This window comes from Neophocaena asiaeorientalis, unplaced genomic scaffold (genome assembly GCF_003031525.2).
Source record: "Neophocaena asiaeorientalis asiaeorientalis breed wild unplaced genomic scaffold, Neophocaena_asiaeorientalis_V1.1 scaffold603, whole genome shotgun sequence".
Taxonomy (NCBI): Eukaryota; Metazoa; Chordata; class Mammalia; order Artiodactyla; family Phocoenidae; genus Neophocaena; species Neophocaena asiaeorientalis.
The window spans coordinates 713,834-733,473 of record NW_020175662.1 but is presented as its reverse complement, the minus strand read 5'-3'; the positions used below and the strand labels follow the sequence as shown (position 1 = coordinate 733,473).

The following is a 19,640-nucleotide window of genomic DNA, read 5'->3' as shown; positions in this document are numbered from 1 at the left end:
GGGGCTTCGGGGCGGTCGCCCGGGTTACCAGGAGGCGGAGCCGTCGAGGCGGCTTTGGCCCGGATGTCCGGGCGCTGCGGCCGGGTCGGCTGATCCAGGAACCTCTCCAAGGAAACCTACAAGCTGCCGATGGGTGAGTGATTGCCGAGGTCCCGGGAAGCATTTATCCTAGTCTCTGCTTCTTCCCTACGCTCCCAGCTCTGGGCTTGGCCACAGCGGGTGGCCTCTGGATAGCGGCAAATCCTTGTCCCTTGCTCCCAGCAGCTCTTGGCCGGGCCGAGGTGGGATAGGGGTAGTCTCTGCTCCAGACAAGCTGCAGCGAGGAGACCGACTGCAGAGGGGACGCCGGCTGCGTACTGGGGGAAAAGGACAGGCCTTTGTTGTTTGTTCAGAATGTCACCTCAGTCCCTTTGTTTCGGTCCCTTTGTTTAACATTCCTGAGAGTTGACTTGACAATTTAAAGCGCGGGCGTAAGTGCAGGAAAACAGGAAAGGAAGCAGAAGCTAATTGCTGCTTAACGGTTGTGTCCTGCTTCAGCATCAAACGTTAAGTTTGGGGGGCCTTTCACAAAGGGGCATGACGGTTGCAAAAAAGCAAAAAATCTAGACCTCCTTTACTAAAGGAAATCAAAGGGGAAAGTGAGCGTGCAGTGGGAGCTAGGGTGTTTTTGGTCGACGGTAAGCTGTTGCGTTCAGTTTATCATACCGGTTTTCAGGCCTTGGATTTTGAGAAATTTTAGAATATTTACACTCAAATGTATTTACTATGCATCTGCTAGACGCAAAACCGGTATAGAAGGTTTCCAATTCTTTACCTTCTGCCTTCTCAAAAAATCTGAAACAACTCGTTTCCGTCTATTAGTTTAGAACATTGTGATTACAACTGGTTTAAAAATAAGTGCCAAGTAAGGTAAAGAAGCCCATGGGTTTTTTAAAAAGTCAGAAATTTGATAAAAGTGAAAATATTAAACTTGAGGCATTTTAGTCAGCGCCATTTCTATTTTTCTCTTAAGCACAAGGAGAAAGAAAAAAGTCTACTTGAATTTGAAAGAAGAAAGAGTATTGTGGATCAGGCAGTCTCTAGATTGTGAATTCATGAAGCATTTGGGAAATGATTGTTCAAGAATAGCCATAGAATGCATAATTTCCCAAGTTAATTCACATTTGGCCACAGTTGTTTTGGATTTATTCCACACAAGGCTGTAGGTTCTTTGAGGGTAGGGACTCTGTCATGTTCCTCCGTGAATCTTTAGGGGCCCTTCACCAGTGGAATCAGACACTTAATGCATGTTTACTGAAGGAATGAGTCAATGATTGAAGGGAATCAGATGTCACTGATGAAAAAAACTAGTTCGATAGTTTCTCCCTGTAGATGAGGTCAAAGACAATCTGTAGGCCCTGAGTTTTTTGGTTAAAAAGAGCTGCTTTTTATGTCGTCCAAGCCTTGAGATCAGAGGGTTGATTCTAATGCAGTGGTTCCTAAGTATTGGTCAGAGGCCCAGTGACAGCCTTGATGAAATCTTCACTTGTCCTCTACAAAAATGACCAAAGTTAGGATAATTTACAAGCTTCTTGTAAGGTGAATGTATTTACTTTAAAGACCTTCCCTTTATTCTGAACTTATGTCCTCTCTGCTTTTCTGGTATTAAAGGGTGTTCTGTCATGAAGGAAGGTGATAATAGATTTTGTGTGTATGTTCGCACTTAATGTCCTGACTGGGCAAATCCTCTCTTAGTCCTCTAGTTAAAAAAAAAAAAAAAGGAAATTCAAAAGGCTAGACCATCTAATCAAGGGGAATGGCTGGTTAGAGCCACTGGAGATGTACCAGGTTAGGCTTTGAGTTGTGGGCTTAAAGTCCGCTCTGCTGGTTGAGGACCTTAATCTTAAGGAACAGTATTAGCAATAAGGTTCCATGTAATGTCATGGAACAGTGTAAAAGAAATTAAGAAATAAAAATATAACTAATTTTTATTAGTTATATTCAGTAAATGTCACAGTGTAAAAGGAAACGTTTAAATAAATGTATCAAGACTTTTGTCTAATACATATTTTTTAATTGAAAGTGTGTTGAGATATTTCTGCCAAATGTTTCAGCTCTTATTACCTTATTTTTTATAATCACAAAAGATGTTACTATACTGGCATTTGTTTTTAAAAAGCTGTCGATATTCAACCAGCATGCCTTGGACTGTATTGTGGGAAGACCCTGTTATTTAAAAATGGCTCAACTGAAATATATGGAGAATGTGGGGTAAGTCTTAACATTTGTATGTTATTTCATTTGTAAAATCTTTTTGCTTCTGAAATCTTGTCACATGTAGAATAACTTCTTCAATGTATTCAACTTGTAAAAGAATATGGAGGCATTAATAAAATCCTTATTTGTGTTGTCATATTGATTATATATCTATAATACATCTTGACGGTCACAGTTACTAAGTTTTCTAATTTGATAGTTTTATAATAATTTCTAATTACTTTTTATTAATATAGAAAAGTGATTTGGACAATAATTTAGCATTACAACTCCAGAGCATTTCTCTGCAATTTTTATATGGTGTTAATAACTAGGTTTTTCGTGTAATATTAGTCAACTATTTTAGTAACTTAATAGAGTCCTTTAATAACCTTATACAGGTATAGCAAATGCAATGTAGATTGCTTTTTATTTTACTTACGCTTTATCTTTTATTTTTAAAAGATACACATGTAAACAGATGTTTAAACTGAAATGTGACGTCTTAGTGAATGATTTTTTGGAGGTGTTAATGTTCTAGGATAATAACTGTATATAAAATACTGTTCTTATATATCATAGGTGTGTCCAAGAGGACAGAGAACAAATGCACAGAAGTATTGTCAGCCTTGCACAGAGTCTCCAGAACTTTATGATTGGCTCTATCTTGGATTTATGGCTATGCTTCCTCTTGTTTTACATTGGTTCTTCATTGAATGGTACTCAGGGAAAAAGAGGTTAGCACTTTCTATGAATGTATCTGGGTGGACTGATGTTGGAATAGCTATCATTTAGAAGACCTTATCAAGTAATTATACTTCTGTTTTTGTAAAAGTGGCAAACTTGTTTTTCCTTTATCTTCTGATTACTTTTGACTGTGGCAAGGAAACTTAATGCTAGGGCATGCCTCAGTAAATATTAAGGGAAATATCCTTTGTCTGTTTCACTCTGAGTGATGCTGAGGGAGTATTTTAGTTATATTTTTATTTCTTAATTATCTTCATTGGTTTTCTACAAAGACGTGGCTATGATTACAAACTGTTTATTGTTCTAAAACAAATACTTTGCAACTTAATACTAGTAATCTAGTATAATGTAGTTAAAATGCTATAGCTGCAAGCTAATTATGAAAACTCATACTAAAACAAATCCAAAAAATTTACTGAGCATTGTGTTTTATGTTGAAAAGATCAGGGAAGGAGATACAAAAATAACTGATGTGGTTTATAGTCATACTCTTGTAGAGAAGACAAATGTATACATAACTAATTATAATACAAATCAGTCTTAAAAGTATATAACAAAAAGTATATAAAAGCTTTATAAACAAAATGCTCTGGAATCACAAAGAATGGAAGAGATAAATTGTGCCTGGTGGCATCCGAAACACTTCAAAAAAGGAACGTTTTAGGCAGAGGCAACAGCATGAACACTGGCGGGGAGGTATGAAACGTGATCTCTTGTGAGTGGGAATGGAAGTAGTTGGGTGTTCAAAGTGTGGATTGCATATGAGAGAAAGGTGATAAAGGAAGGTGGGAAAGGGGATTGAGGCCAGAATGTGAAAGTTCTTGGTGATGTTGTGAACCTCATCCCACTGGGAATGAGGAACCATATTCTACTGTAGTACATTTCAGCCATCCTGGCTGTTGGTTCCTCTGACATCTCAGCATCTTTCCTGCTTTAAGTCCTGTCCCTTTCCCCAAACTCTTCTCTACCTGAAATACTCTCTTCTCCCTGCAACTTTTTACCTAGCTGCCTTTTCTTCCTTCAGATCTCAGGTTAAATTACACCTACTCGGAGAGGCCTCCCCTGACCCAATCTAATGTAGGTCTGTACCCGTTATTTTTCTTTTTTAATAGCACTCTCATTTTGTTGTTGTTTTTGCTTTGTATTTAGCAGTCAACACAATCTGTAGTTATGTTTGTCTCCTCATTTAATGTTATTTCCCACCCCTGACCATAGGCTCCATGAGGGCAGTGGCCATCGCTGTTGTTCTCTATGAAATCTCCAGAGACCAGCACAGCCGCTGGCACATGGTAGATACTCACTTAGTATTTGCCGAGTGAATGATTTATTGGTGAAGGTTTGGGTTTAGAGAAACAGCATCTTGGATGGATGTTTTAGGAAGATAACTTCTGTGGAGGGCAGATTAGTGGTGAGACATATTAGAAAGCTGTTGTCCAAGAAATAGTGATGGCCAGTGGTAGGAACGGAAGTGAAGAGAAGGTCAGGTGGAAGTAGAATCAGTACTTTTCTGGATCTACCTAATAAGTCCACAGTGATTATTTACGTTGGAAGAGCATTCATTACTTTTTCAGAAGACTCTATTAAAAAATTTTTTTAAAGCAGCTTTCATCCTGCTTTTAATTTCTGTTATAGAATGATGAGAGATGAGGGCTAGAAAAGAGATGTGATTAACAGAGCTAAAATAGAATAACTGCTCATTTGGAACTTCTCAGCCCAGAGTGGAGAAGAGGTGGGTTTAATGGATGTACCTCACCAAATGCATTTGAACTAAAACATCAGATATGTTTTGAGAGAGAATTTTAGAGCAGAGGGTAGAGCCTTGGTTTGGGGGTAAAGCAGAGGTGTGATCAGTGCTTAGGCAGGAAAGGAGGTGGGTTTAAAAAGGAGGTTGCATATCTATGCTTTGCCTAGGAAATTGGTAGCAAGGAAGACAAGGACTATCTCTTGCATTTTCCTGAGACATTGCACTTAAAATCAAGGAAGCAGAGGCCTAGCTGTCTGAGGCTAGATTCATGTTTCTCGACATTTTTTTCATTCTTTCCTCCTTAAAGAAGCGTTTTAGATACCTTTTTTCCCCCAATTCCACCTACCCATAAAATTTTAATATTGCAGATATATTGTTTATTGGTTTATATAGTGTATGTATACATGTGCTTTATATATAAAAAGTGCCCATTGAGAATGCATGGGCTAGACACTAGTCAGAACTTCCCTTTCTGGCCTGCTTGCTTTCCCCAAAGTTTAGTATTAAATTTGTTTTTCTTTGAGGCCAGGGCAGAGATAGGCAGAACTTACATGTTTTTATGTAATGAAGCCAGAAGCTGCGCTTCTTCTGTAATTTGTTTTTATGTAATTTATAGCTTTCCAGATGTATTCATGCAACAGTCTTTAGGGATGTTTGCAATGTGCCAGGTGCTGTGCTAGGTTGTGGGATTCAGAGATGATGAAGATGTGGGTGCTCACAGTCCAGGGATGAGGTAGACAAACCATCACAGTGTATGTGAGGGTCTATAGGAGAGGTGTGTACAGAGGTTTAAGGCTAGCTTAAAGAGGGAAGAAGTCAGTTCTGTCCTCTCAAAATAGGGTGGTGTCACAGAAAAAACTGACTTTAAGTTGAACTTTGAAAAATGAGTAGTTTTTGAGAGAGGAATTGAGGAAAGAGTCAGACAATAGGAAAAAGATGTGCAAAAGTCTAGAGCCAAGAAAGAGCACAGCATAACCAAGAAATGAGAGCTGAGGGTGCTATGAGAAATAGGGACTAAATGAGACCAAGATATAAAGAGGTTTGGGGCTGGGGGAGTCTTAGGAAATACTCCTAAGACCTGGGGGACAACCCCAGAGCTGATCTTGAAGGATACACCATTTGCCAGGTAGGTGACGTGTTTTCAGGTGGAGCATGAAGCATGCTGAGATGAATGGAGCAGTGAGGAAACAAAGTAATTTCGTAAGGGCAGGAGGTGTGGGAGGTAAGGCTGGCAGGAAGTATTTTTCCTGAAAGGCAGATGGGATCCACTGAGGTAGTTTAATAAGAGGAGTTTTAAAAGCAGATTCCATTTTGTAAAGATTACGTAGTTGACTGCAGATGGATTGAAAGGGAGCATGATGAGAAGAGGAAGCCAGTAAAAAGGTTGCTAAAGTCATGGCAAGAAATAATGAGGTTGGGATTTTGCCTCTAAAAATATGAATTCTGTAGGGAAGCAAAAGATTGGATTATATAATATGAAAGTGTACACATTTACTTACATATTTTGTGTCTTCATCTGTGTAAAATGGCACAGGAGTTCTGCTTCCAACACCATGGGCTAATTAGGAGCTCCAGGTCACCCTCCTGCATGAAATAACTAAAGTCTGGAAGAGACATACTGTTTAAGACATTGCTGGCCTCACAGGAATAAGGGGGGATCTCCGAGAACTCTTTTACAGAAAACAAGCAAACCCACCCTGAGCTGGGGCCAGAGTGACAAACCAGGCAGTAGGGTTGGGAGGGTGGCCAGAGGTTAACTGCCAATAGCAACTGGGTAGTCCTTTCTGTTCCACGTGATGTTGGGTTGGGATGCACCCACCTAGAGGCTGGACTGGGCTGTGGTGTTCAAAATGAGTAACTCGTATGCTGGAGTAGGTGCTGGCTGTCAGCTGTGAGCACATGGGGGCTGCTGACCAGCTGCTCTTTTATCTTTGGTATTCTTCAGCTTAATTATAATGTGAATTTCTTTTTATTTATTCTGCTTGGGATGTGTTTTGCTTCCTAGGAAGCAATTCTGTGAATTTGTTTTTCATTCTTTCAGATGAGCCCAGTCAAACCACAGAACAGTGAGAAATAATCACTGGTGGTTGTTTCAAGCCATTGAGTTTTAGGGTAGTTTGCTGTGCAGTGATAGGTAACTGAAACATTGTTCAAATCGAAAACTCAAAAGCATCTATAGAGAAGCAATCATAAATAATGAGAGTTTAGTGAAGAGGCTGGCTGTAAGCTAAGTATATAAAATCAATTACCTCCCTATATTTCATTTACAGAATCACAGTACTGTGAGGTAGCCAAGACCAAGGTAGCTAAGCTACATTGGATTTATACTGTGGAACTTGACAAGCTAATTCTCTAATTTATATGGAAGTTCAAAGGCCCAAGAATGACCAAGACCACTGAAAAAGTAAAAGAATGTATGTAATATCAAGAATTATTGTCATATTCTGTTGTCTCAGAGATAGATAAATGGACCCCAGGAACAAAATAGAGAACCTAGAAACAGGCCGGTTATATAGGAGACTTTATATGGCAGAAGTGGCATGGCAGCTTAGTGGGGAGAACAGAGTAACTATTCAAGAAAATGCTGCTGCTGGGACAGTTGGATATCCAAATGGGAAAAGCTAAAGTTATATACTAACTTAGACACAGAAATCTCTTCTGAGTTAAAGATTGAAACATGAAAAGCAAAACCTTAAAACTTTTAGAAGAAAGTATAGGATAATATTTTTCTTAGTGTGAGAATCTGCTAACCAGAAATTTAAAAATTGATAAAGGCAACTATATTAAAATTTAAAACATCTATTCATAAAAAGACATCACAAAGAAAATGAAAATTCAACCCACAAACTGAGAGGAAGACATTTGCAACACATTTTACTAATGAAGCAGAATGGATAAATAATGGAAAGATCACACAATGGAATATTATACAGCAATGAAAACGACTGAACTTCAGCTATAAGCAAAACCATGAATGAATCTTGGAAATGTAATTTTGAGTGGAAAGAAAAATCTCAGAAAGCTTACCTCACTTTATCATGTTGAAAAATAAGCAAAACTAAATAGTGGTTTTTGAAGTATAAATACAGTTGGAATAAAAACTGTTTAGAATAACTGATAAAGAACATTTAGTATAATGGTTATTTCTAGGGGAGAGACAGGAATGTGGAATGGGGAGGAACAGGTAGATACGAGTTGTTAATGTTTTAGTTATTGGGTTAGGTGGTGAGCTTACATTGTTTATTATATTTTATAACTAATATGTATTACATATAATCTTTTATGTACTTTTAATGTTTAAGATAATTGAAAATGATGCATAGATAACTTCAAGACATTTTTAATAATTTGGCGAGTTACTGAAGATAAAGGTAGATCTAATTTCTGCTCTTCTACACATTTAGACAATATTGGCACAGTGTTATCTGGGATGAGTATTTATCCCTTTTTAGTAAACAAGGTTAAATCCTTCTCAAGTAGTTTTCATATGTGCTTGGCTTTACTTACCTATTTAGAAGATTTTTTTGTTTCAGGATTTATCAGTTAAAACTTCTTTTTAGAATACATATTTTGAAGCATACACAGGTTTTATTAAAAGCCACTTAACATGCTGAGAATTTTCTGGTGATTGTGCTTCTTTTGTTTTACTAGTTCCAGTGCCCTTTTCCAACACGTCACTGCATTATTTGAATGCACTATGGCAGCTATCACCACCTTACTTGTGAGCGATCCAGTCGGTGTGCTTTATATCCATTCATGTCGGGTATTGATGCTTTCTGATTGGTACACCATGCTTTACAACCCAAGTCCAGATTATGTTACCACAGTGCACTGTACTCATGAAGCTGTCTACCCACTGTAAGTATTTATTTAGACGTGGGATCATTCTTTTAAAAGTGATGATAGATTTCATTCACGTAAGCAGATTGAGCCTTGCGAAATGGCTCCTAGGCACTGGGGGAGATATACAGAAATGATTTCCTTCTTTTACGTGATACATAGTCTGAGAAGAGGAAATAGAAATACATCTTAGTGTAATAGAAGTGAAACTATTTTTGTGTTGATGTTGAAGTATGTCTGAGCACTTCTAAAATAAGCTATATCTGTTTCTTAAAAAGGGAATTACAAGGAAAACCTTTTTCTTATACAACAGAGAAGCAATATCTGACATACAGGAAGTAGTATAGGCTTTGGAGCTAAAAACAGGCTTGAGTTTGAATCCCAGGTCTGTCAGCTGTTAACTTGAACATGTTAAGAGCCTCTTAACCTCGGCTTTCCTGTTGGTAAAAATGGGAATAATGATACCTTGTAAGTTGACTTAAATAAATGCCTTACATACAGGAAGCACGTAGAAGTAGCTGGCATTATTATTAGAGTGCTTGGCTTCATGTTCTTTTTTTTTTTTTTTTAAATATCAAATTCATAAGATTTGGGTTTTGTTTTATTTTTTTTTTTTTTTTTTTTTAAATATCAAATTCATAAGATTCTGTATAATATTACACTGGCCTACGTTTTTAGAATTTCTGTGAATTAGTGTTCATTCTGATGTGTTTTTCTCAGTAAATGTATAATAGAAGAGTCTAGTATTTGTATTCTCATAGTTGTAGCAAGTTACCATTATGTAATATGCTCAACAAAATCATACTTTTTGTGCAATTCTTAATAGTACTAAGTATCAAAAACAAACATGCACGTATGTAAAAAGATACTTTGCAAAAAACGAGATCCAAAAAAAAAGTAGAAAAAAAAAGCAACAACAAAACAAAAAACGAGATCCAAATATAGAGCTATAAAAATCTTTTCCACTTGCCTACCTTTTAAGTCCTGCAAATTATTTATATACAGAGACAACCAGACATAGTTATATATATAAATTGTATCTAAAAGACTGATACTATCTTCTTTGTTGATTTCATAGAGCTATAACCCTCAGCTTTGATTATTCTCTTGTCACATATTGTCCTGGGGACTTGCAGAACTTAACCTGGTCCTATATAGAGAAGTTAATTACTGAATCAGATATTATATTTAAATAAGATGTATAACCATCTTATTTAAAACAAAATCAGACTGATTTACTGCTCTTCACATCTATAGTGTTTTTTATAACATCTGTAAATCCTGTAGTAGGAGAGTCAAAAAATATGAGAACAGAGATGGCAAATAGGTACTCGCAGCCCTCATTCTGCAGTCATAACAGCCACTTCTAATTTATTACAGCACTTGTCCTGCTGAGTTGGGTGTAGCCTCAGAGCCTTGTCACAGCACTCAGTCAGACTCATCACACAACTTCATTGATTAGGACATTTTCCATCTGTTCACCATCTTTGAATTAAGTAGGTATTTTTTTTTTCTTAGCAGCTTTACCAATAGTCACTGTGGAATGGACTGTCTGCCTTGTTTTACTAATTATACAAAACAATGTTTTATTAAAAGTATGAGAAGATTTTATAATACTAGCATTTGAATTCATACATGTTACTTTACATAACCATTTAAACTTACATATGTGGCTAGACTGGGGCTAAACATTTCTGAAAGCTGTAGGACTACCAAAGTCAATGATTTTTTTCTTTTGTAAGTCAACAAAAAGTAATGGCGCAATATTAACAGAAACCTTTGGAACACTATTACATTGACTAGTGGAGGATATCTTCTCCATTGGTATATATAAATTCCTTACAAATTGAAAAATATCAGAATACTTTTACTGATAATTATAGTTTCGAGGGGAAATTAATTAGATAAGATATGGAAAAACATGCAAGCTTCTATCATTAGAAACTTACTGCAAAAGGTAATGTTTACTAAAACTCTGAGTTATTGACAATGAGCAGTAATTACTGTTGTAACAAAACTTAGCTTTAGCTTGTCAGATTTATCCTATGTGCATATGAGGGGCATGGATGGGGGCGGGGAGGTAGAGGGTGAGGTCTTCTGGTGGAGAGCAGGGGCAGGAAACAGGTATCTCCTTCCAAAAGCTAGTTTCCTCGTTCTTTAGGACAGGTAGCACATGATGGTTTCCTTCTGATTAAAATAATAGTCTTTTTGGAGCTCTTAAGGAACTACAAGCTGAAGGAATAGACAGATTTTATTTTGTTTTGATATTGGTAAGAGGTAGCCTAAGAAGACAAAACTCATCATCCAAGAAGAGAGGCTTGAAATAATGCAGTACGGTACAGTGCTGGACCTAAAAGCATCATGAGAGCACAGCGACCCGGTATCATTAAGCTGTGTGGAGAAGAGGCATGTGGTCAGTTATTTGAAACAACTCCCGTGCTTCCCTTGACTCCCCCCTGCAAGGGAGAGGGTTTGTGTATAAGATAGTAAAAAAAATAATTTGAAAATCCTCATGGAAAGGAAGTTAGAACTATGTGCATAGAAATATAAATATTCACAATAAGGAGTTAGAAACTATAGTCTGCTGATAGAGATCTTTTTGCAACTTTTTTTCTGGTTGTAAAAATTACATTATAGGATATTTGGAAAACAGAAAAGGCATACCCCAAATAAAATAATCCGTAATTCCATTTCTTAAGATGATCACTGCTAAAAATGTCTTTCCAGCTGCACTTTTTATTTTTATTTTTTTATTCTTTTTTAAAGAATATTAAGGTTATTCTATGCACATGCCGTTTTGTAGCCTGTTCTTGTCACTTAATGTATGAGGCACAGTTGCTTTTGTTGTTAACATTTCTTTCATCACTGGATTTTTAATGTCTGCATAGTATTCCAGCATAAATGTACTCTAAAATTTAACCAACTTCCTATTGTTGAATATTTATTTTCTTCCTGAGTTTTCTTTATTGTGTGATTCAATAAAAATGCTTGTTCATCAGGTTTTTGTGTATACCCGATTTTTTCCCTTTGATAAATTTCTACAAGTACAATTTTTGAATTAAAGGATATAAACATTTTAGGATTTTTGATACACATTTCCAAACTGTCTACCGGAAAGGACTCAGCATACACTTTGCAGTGGTATTATGAGAGTCTTTTTGGTGAACCCTCCACCAATCTGAATATTCGATGGATAGACTTTTTAAACCTTTTTCAGGATCTTTGATTTTAAAATGATCAATGATAAAAATACATTTTAAAACATATTTTTGATGTTATAATTTTTTATTTTATTTTCCAGATACACCATTGTATTTATCTATTATGCATTCTGCTTGGTATTAATGATGCTGCTCCGACCTCTTCTGGTAAAGAAGATTGCCTGTGGGTTAGGGAAATCTGATCGATTTAAAAGTATTTATGCTGCACTTTACTTCTTCCCAATTTTAACCGTGCTTCAGGCAGTTGGTGGAGGCCTTTTATGTAAGTTTGTTGGGTAAAGTCCATGAAATATATTTACTATATGTGATAAACAATATTTTCTCAGAGTATAATTGTGGACCTTTTTCTGTAGTTTGGTTTCTGTTTTTTATTCTTGAAAATAAACCATAGTATATATTTTTGCTAAAACATATCATCATTCTTTATCAAAACTGATTTCTGTTTAGAGAATACTTTGTATTTGAAGCTCACAACGTCAATAGGAAGATTTTTAAAACCTGAGTATAAATTAAAAAACATATAATAGATGGAAATTACTCTTGATATAATAGATGGTTTTTACATGTAATAGATGGAAATTACTCATGATAATATATACTGTTTACCATTAAGTCTTAGTTTTCTAAATTCCTTTATGAAAGACTTTTAGATATAGTAAAAAATCCTCAATATATATTTTTAATATATCCATTCATTTATTCAGCAACCATTTAGACTGATCTGTGACTCGAAAGAAGAATGAGAGAAAGTTGGTGTTAAAGAGCTCATATACTACTAGGAAAGCTATAAGTAGCTGAGAGAACATAGGGACTTTTTGAACGTGTGATGTTGAACATTGCAAGGATGTTGGATACCATCTTTATATGGAGCCTGCCTGGGTGCAGGGGGCAAGCTTCTGGCCTGAAGGAACTGGGCAAGATGGCATCACTGTGCAAGTAATGTAGCTTAGTAATGAATTTGATTCAAAGTTAGGAGGGTAGAGCTGAGGATAAGGCCACGGGAAGAAGAAATTGGAGACTAGTCAGGAGTCTGTTATCCCTCATATTCTGGTTTTACAGATGTATTGTTTCTTTTGGCCTGCAGAGTGTTTGAAAATCTAGTTTTTCCTAGCTCCTACCGTTTCCTATTTTCTTAGACTTGGCCCACTTCAGTCATTCTCCTGGATGACCTCTGTAGGCATTTGAGGTTGCTATTCTTGCTCTAGGGACTAGAGACCTGCTCTTAAAAGGATTTCAGGAGGAAGAGTGACATGACTAGATTTGCATTTTAGAAAGATAACTTGGTAGCAGTGTGGAAGATGGATTGGCAGGGAAGAGAACCTGGGGGATCAGTTAAGAGATAACAGCCATAAGCCGGGCCTGACTGTCTGACCTAAAGCAGAGAAACATTGTGAAAGAAGAACTATTTCAAAGACAGAATTAACTAAGCTAGGTAACTAATTAAATATAGGGGTTGAGGAAATGGGAGGAGAATACGATAAAGGAGCTTTCTGACTTAGTAACTAGTGAATGTATGAATAATGAATGTTAGAATAAGCAAATAGGTTGGTGAGAAGTGAATTCAGTTTTAGGTATTCATGGAATATTCAAAAGAGCACAGGTAGTCATTTATCCTAGACAAGCTTGGGAGAGCTGACTAGGCTTAAAGATTTAAGCGTTGCCAGCCCTCAAATCCCTGTGTCCTAGACTGCCACTGGTACTATTGTATAGAACCTCTTGGTTATGAAATGGGGAAAAGGGAAAAGCTGTGGAAAGCAGGGAAAGGTTTGGAAAGTTAACCTAAGGAGACTGCCAGACAGTGTTACTTTCTATGTTGTAGCTGCCTATATGGAAAATGCCTTTTCCCACACTGAAAGTCTTTGGATCATTTTGTTAACAAGCCTCCACTCAAAGCACATTCATAGGAGGATCAAGGAGTTATTGTTTATTTGCACTAAGTATAAACTTGTGCAATCAGCTGAGATTAGTCACAGAGGGTATCATACCAACTCATAATTTTATGGTGTTGAAAAAAGGCACCAGCAGATTTGGAGTCTGGTGAGGACTCATTTCTTGGTTCATTGATGGCTGTCTTCTTTCAGTGTCCTCACATAGCAGAAGAGGGAAGAGGTCTTTGAGGTTTCTTTTATAAGGGCACGAATCCCATTCATGAGGGCTCCACCCTCATGACCTAATCCACCCCAAAGGCCCCTCCACCTACTAACAGCATCACTTTGAGTGTTAGGATTTCAACATAAGAATTTGGGGGGTGGGGGTCACAAACATTTAGTCCATGACAAGGGAATATAGCAAGTCTGAGCAAAGTAGAGCACCAAGAGGCTTCTGGTAGCTCAAGATACCAGGGTCTAGGGAGAGAGACACTGGAGTAATTAGGAAGATGTCAGTGACAAGCTTTTACCTGCTTGGAAGTATTATTGAAGCCAGTTTTTAAGTGTGATCTTCCTCTGAACCACCAGCAGAACTAAAATGAAGATTTCCAGGCACTACCCCCAGCCAGACCTAGTTGCTCAAAATATTACATTGTTTTAGACCCTAGAGTAAGAATCACTCTAAATCCTGCTTTGAGCCCAGAACCTCCCTCTACTCCCCACAAGTTTGGGGCTTGTTGGAAATTTCCTCTTTCTCCTTTTTACTACCAGTTCTTTCTCTACCAGTTCTTACTATCATTAGCAACATTGTTTAGCTATTTATAAGTTAATTGGGATTCTTTTGAATGGCTGGTTAGGACCTAATCATTGTCAGTTATTTAGTAATTGGAATCAGACCTGCATAGATAATTCAGAGATTCGGGCTGCCATATCCTTAATTAACATTTGAAAATGTTCCAGATAGGTTCCACTGCATTGTATCGTAGAATGATTAATAGTTTTAGTAACTGAAGTTAATCGTTTTAAAATAATTGTATAAAAATAATTCAAGGTATCTTTCTCAATTTGTCCATTTGTTTTAGTGAGCTATAAATTTAGAACATTTTAAGAGGTGGTATTTTTAAGAAAAAAATTTCACTTAAAGTATTATTTTACTGTACTGTATTTGAAGTAGAACTGTCTAGAAATTTGACATTAAGAGCACTGAATGATCCATTTAGCCTTTGAGGTTTATTGGTATATGACCTTTTAATTAAAGCTGAATTACTCTTATATATAGCCTTTCTCAACTGAAGTTCCCCATCTGGACCACAAAACACAGAAAATTGAGTAATTATTTTGCCAGTTCTCCCAAGTTTGATACATAACTAGTATCATGCGAGACGCATAGGAGAGAAGTTAATTCTCTACAGCAGTGGAAGCCTTCAGGCAGGGGTCTTCAAAGCTGGGCCAATGATAGTTTTACATTTTTTAACTGTTGGGGAAAAAAATCAAAAGAAGAGTAATATTTCTTGACGTGTGACAATTATATGAAATTTGAATTTTATTGTCTGAATAACTTATAAATAAGTTATAGCTTACAAACTTATAAAGTAAGTTTTACTGGAACACAGACACATCCATTTTCTGTATGATCTGGCTGCTTTCCCACTACAACTGCGGACTTAGGTGACCGAGACATAAACTGCGTGGCCCACGAAGCCAAAAGTACTCACTATCTGGCCCTTTACAGAAAAAGTTTGCTGACCCCTGCCTTAGAGCATTAGGGCTTCACTCTCTCCCAAGACTGGTTGAGAAGGTTTTTGTCTATGGAAAGAATTATACTGTTTGAATTTTTTGATGGTTTATTCAGAAAATTTAATTTTCAGCATAATACCAATGTTTGTCTTTCAGACTATGCCTTCCCATACATTATATTAGTATTATCTTTGGTTACTCTGGCTGTGTACATGTCGGCTTCCGAAATAGAGGTAGGACATCTTTTTTCCTTTGTTAAAGACTTTTTTTTTTTTTTTATAGATTTGACAACTGAATAGGAGAATAGTGCATATGATATGTTACAGCTGACCTTGGCTAAACGATGCCACTCAGTGGCTTTTGGCTCATGAGTTCATGAAAAGTTGTATACTAGACAATATTTGCTTGGGAAATTAGTGAAGTAGTCAGGCTTAACTCCGGCATGTTAGAGAAAAAACTCATTTCACATCGTTTATCCACATAGAAAATGTATAATTATTGAAATGTTGAACCTTATTAACACTATTTTGAAGGAAACATAAAAATGCTTTATTTTATATAGAACTAATTCTAGCCTTTTTTTTTTTTTTTGCAGTAAACACTAACAGTCGTCAGTAATTACAGTGTACATTCCATACCCTTCTATGTTTTGTCCCTAATTTTATTTTCTTGATTACGGATGTCTACTTTTGCCCTCTAATATCTGTAATACTTTGGTGATTTGGAAATGTTATTAACGCTCACATTAGTTCCGATGCTGTTCCTATCTTGAGATATCCTTTTTGTGCCTCTTACTTTTTAATATTTCAGTGGAAGGCCACTGTTAGAACCCTTAGAGAGTAAACTCTAAAGGAATAAAAGTGTAACATGTCTTAGTACTCTTCCATCCTGTGCTTGCTAATCTAGTGCCTATGCACTGTTTTCAACCGCCCACTACAGTTGATATGTGCTCTCTTATAATTCTTAACATAAAAAAGTTCACCCCAGAGAAAGTTGTTAACTATTTTGGAGTGGTTGCTCTTGAAGCTCCTGTTTCTGTTACATGAGTGAAAGAATGAGAAAGAAATCATAGTGACTTAGGCAGACTAGCAGTAGAGGAACTAGACAGTATTTTTACGGTGATTTTTCAGATGCTTCCGTTTGTGTTCTACTCCCATTTCTCCTTGGTAATCTTTAATCAACTTTGCAGTATAATTAAAGATAAGCAAATTAGTTTTGGCACTTTTATCAACTCTAGGGAAATGTGGGGGGGGGAATGATTGGCTATTTGAATAAAATGAATGTTTTGAATTTTTGTTTATTATCCATAGTTACTATGGAAAGTTCGATTAGCTTGAATCATATTTGTTTCTCTGCTGCTGGGAATCCCCCATATATAAAACATTCATGTACTTCAGTTAGCACTCTGTACATGAATCTGAAATAGGGATTCAAGTCAGGAAAAGACAGTCAAGCTCTAGGTGAGCCGATGAGCATTTAATGAGGGAAGGCTGCTAAGTAACCAGTTGCAAATTACATTTTAGTGTGTGTTCATTAGCACATTTAGATATTACTTTTATAATAATTTGGTCCTTCCAATTTCTGTATATTGTAGAGCAGTATTAAAGATACAAGGGAAATCAGAGTAGTCACATGTCATTTCTGCTCCCTTCTAAGTATCCAGGCAGCAGACTCTAGGAATGCTGGAGTTAAGGAAGTTGGGTGTATGTACCTCCTCCTTCGCACTGGTAGACTCAGCTGCTGTGGATCAGGGCAGGAAGAAGGCACATAAAGTGGCGTTCCCCTTCCAGTTCAGATCTTTCAGAAGAAGCAGTAGTGTTTCCAGGGTCGAATGGTAGTGTAGCCCAGAACTTAGAGACGTGGGCTCCCGTCTTGGTGCTGCCGCTGAGTGCTGAATGTAGGAAGCCTCAGTTTCCTCATCTGTGAAGTGTAGTAGCAAGACTGGGTGATTTCTTAGGTCCCTGTGATTCTGAGGTTATGATTTTGTGTGACAATAATATGTTTTACAGTAAAATGTAATAACTTACCTAGCCAATTCAGCCCAATAATCTGTATTTCTCTTTTCTTTCTTTTATAAAATTATGTAGAACTGCTATGATCTTCTGGTCAGAAAGAAAAGACTCATTGTTCTCTTCAGCCACTGGTTACTTCATGCCTATGGAATAATCTCCATTTCCAGAGTGGATAAACTCGAGCAAGATCTACCCCTTTTGGCACTGGTACCCACACCAGCCCTTTTTTACTTGTTCACCGCAAAATTTACCGAACCTTCACGGATACTCTCAGAAGGAGCCAATGGACACTGAATGTAAAATGCCAAAAAACCCTAAGAAGTGTTCTTAATAAAAGGAAGTAAAGAAAGAAAAAAATGTATTAGTACTCTTCTGTCATACATGGGAATATGATTGTCAGTACACCTAATGTTATGGGAGGGGTCGTTGCTTGTTTTCTTTTTTTGACTTAACAGATTTTGTGGTTTGATGGAAAATACAAAATCCCATAATTCTCCATTATGTAGTAGAACACACCATACACTTAGAGCACACGGTTATATTACACTAGAAACCTATTAGGAAGCACTTGCCTCTTGCAACAGTTTAGCTCTTTTGTGCAAAATCATGTTTCTGTGTACCTAGCAATGTGTTGTTCCCACTTTTATTAAGAAAAACTGTAACAAGTATCATCTGGAATCCTTAGCATTGGCATACTTGTGCATGCCTGTTGTGTTTCAGTGTTTCAAGTATACTGAATTATAAAGTCAAACGTATTTGTGGGGTCTGATAGCAAACATGGAAATCAAGTGTGTTGTTTTCTGTTATCTATTTATTTTCACCAATACAGTATTTTGATCTATTACAAAACTAGAGCCTAATTTATATAAGAGGTCTTTTGTTTTAGGTAGTTTGGTTGAAGACATCTTCAGGTTATTCCTGTTCCTGTAAAGAAAAATGATAATAAAATGCTTAACTACAAAAAAAATCTCAAATATCTGGCATTTCATTGTATTTGCCACACTAACTGTGGAAATAATTCAAAATGTTAAGTAGTAAGATTAGTGTCTCTTTCCCAAATGAATAAATATACTTCCTTCCCCCATATCTCATTTTGGAAGGATATATGCACGTGCCATATTTTATGAATCCTGAGACACAATTTTTGTCACATGGTGGTATCTCAATTGCTGGCTTCCTAGACGTAACAAAATACAGAATATATACAGTACACAAAGTTTCCCTGTGGTTGGCTGGTAACACGTGTGCTGTGATTTTTATGCTCTGAAGTCTTCAGGAGGCTCATGATTGGGAGCAACATAAGATTTTTGCACTTAATAATCTGACCATGTTTATCCATTTGTATTTTTAGAAGGTTATTTCCTTTTTCTGCTCCTTGGCGAGGGTTGCGTGAGTTTGTTAAATCTCAAACTTTTAAGACTTCCATTGACAGTTGAAAAATATAAAAGAAAATGCACTCACTTTTTCTGTAGTTTCGTACCTTTGAAATTCACAGCAGTTGTATACTTTAAGTTATTTTGTTAGTTTTTCTTTGTTGATTTTTTTTCATAGTACATTCAACCACTGGGAGACGTATTCTTTTGATAGGACTCTGTTTCTTCTTATTTTCTGTAGGAATAAATAAAATGTAAAAAGTCTGTATGTATCTTATATAGGTTTATGTAGTTACAATTTTAAATTGCCCCAAGAATCCTCAATTGGACGATTGTATAATGGGCAGGGGTGGGGTAGGGGATGGTGCTGAGGGATCATGCATCTGATTACCAGGGCTATCTTTTTGTCGCAGTACATTTGGAGTCATTTTAATAATTATTTTCCTCTCCAATGTCCTCTTCTAGCAGAAAAGTGTGTATGCAAAAGGAGAAATTGTGCAAGTCATATGATTACAAGTCCTCAAATGCAAAGAATTTCGGAAATAATACATATTTGCATTTTTAATTTGCTTCCTTAAGAACAAGACTAGAACAATTCATAGCAACTGTGGTTCCTAATGTTACTAAATAACTTGTTAAAATGGTCATTAAAAATACACAAAAACAACCCTTTTTCTAGCTCGGCTTTGTTTTGTTTTAGATCCTTGTACTGTATTACTACTCTGGCTGCTACAGTGTATAGTAATTACTTTGCTAACTAGCACTGGATAGGTAATATAAAAGTTAAAATATTTTCTTAATTTGGGTCAACTGATAAATATATAACAATTACATTGTTATATATTTGTCTCAAACCGATAGTT

General features: G+C 36.5%; 1 protein-coding gene across 4 annotated transcripts; it reads left to right on the top strand.

The window, feature by feature from the left end:
- The first annotated feature begins 33 nt into the window (after positions 1 to 33).
- On the top strand, positions 34 to 19,423 carry JKAMP (JNK1/MAPK8 associated membrane protein). 4 transcript variants are annotated; one of them, XM_024731482.1, is made up of 7 exons: positions 34 to 133; positions 2,159 to 2,250; positions 2,818 to 2,972; positions 8,378 to 8,584; positions 11,868 to 12,049; positions 15,549 to 15,625; positions 17,480 to 18,474. In XM_024731482.1, the coding sequence occupies exons 1-7, from the start codon at positions 130 to 132 to the stop codon at positions 17,696 to 17,698; spliced, it is 936 nt and encodes a 311-aa protein (XP_024587250.1). In that variant the 5' UTR covers positions 34 to 129; the 3' UTR covers positions 17,699 to 18,474. The 4 variants fall into 4 exon arrangements, with proteins under 4 accessions (XP_024587250.1, XP_024587253.1, XP_024587252.1 ...); XM_024731484.1 differs by having other exon boundaries at positions 60 to 133; positions 2,127 to 2,250; positions 17,480 to 19,423; XM_024731483.1 differs by having other exon boundaries at positions 62 to 133; positions 2,177 to 2,250; positions 17,480 to 18,371.
- The last annotated feature ends 217 nt before the right edge of the window (positions 19,424 to 19,640 follow it).

Coding starts and splice junctions, on each gene's coding strand:
- JKAMP (XM_024731482.1), top strand. Junction 2,251..2,817: donor AAATATATGGAGAATGTGGG/GTAAGTCTTAAC, acceptor TATATATCATAG/GTGTGTCCAAGAGGACAGAG. Junction 2,973..8,377: donor TGGTACTCAGGGAAAAAGAG/GTTAGCACTTTC, acceptor TTGTTTTACTAG/TTCCAGTGCCCTTTTCCAAC.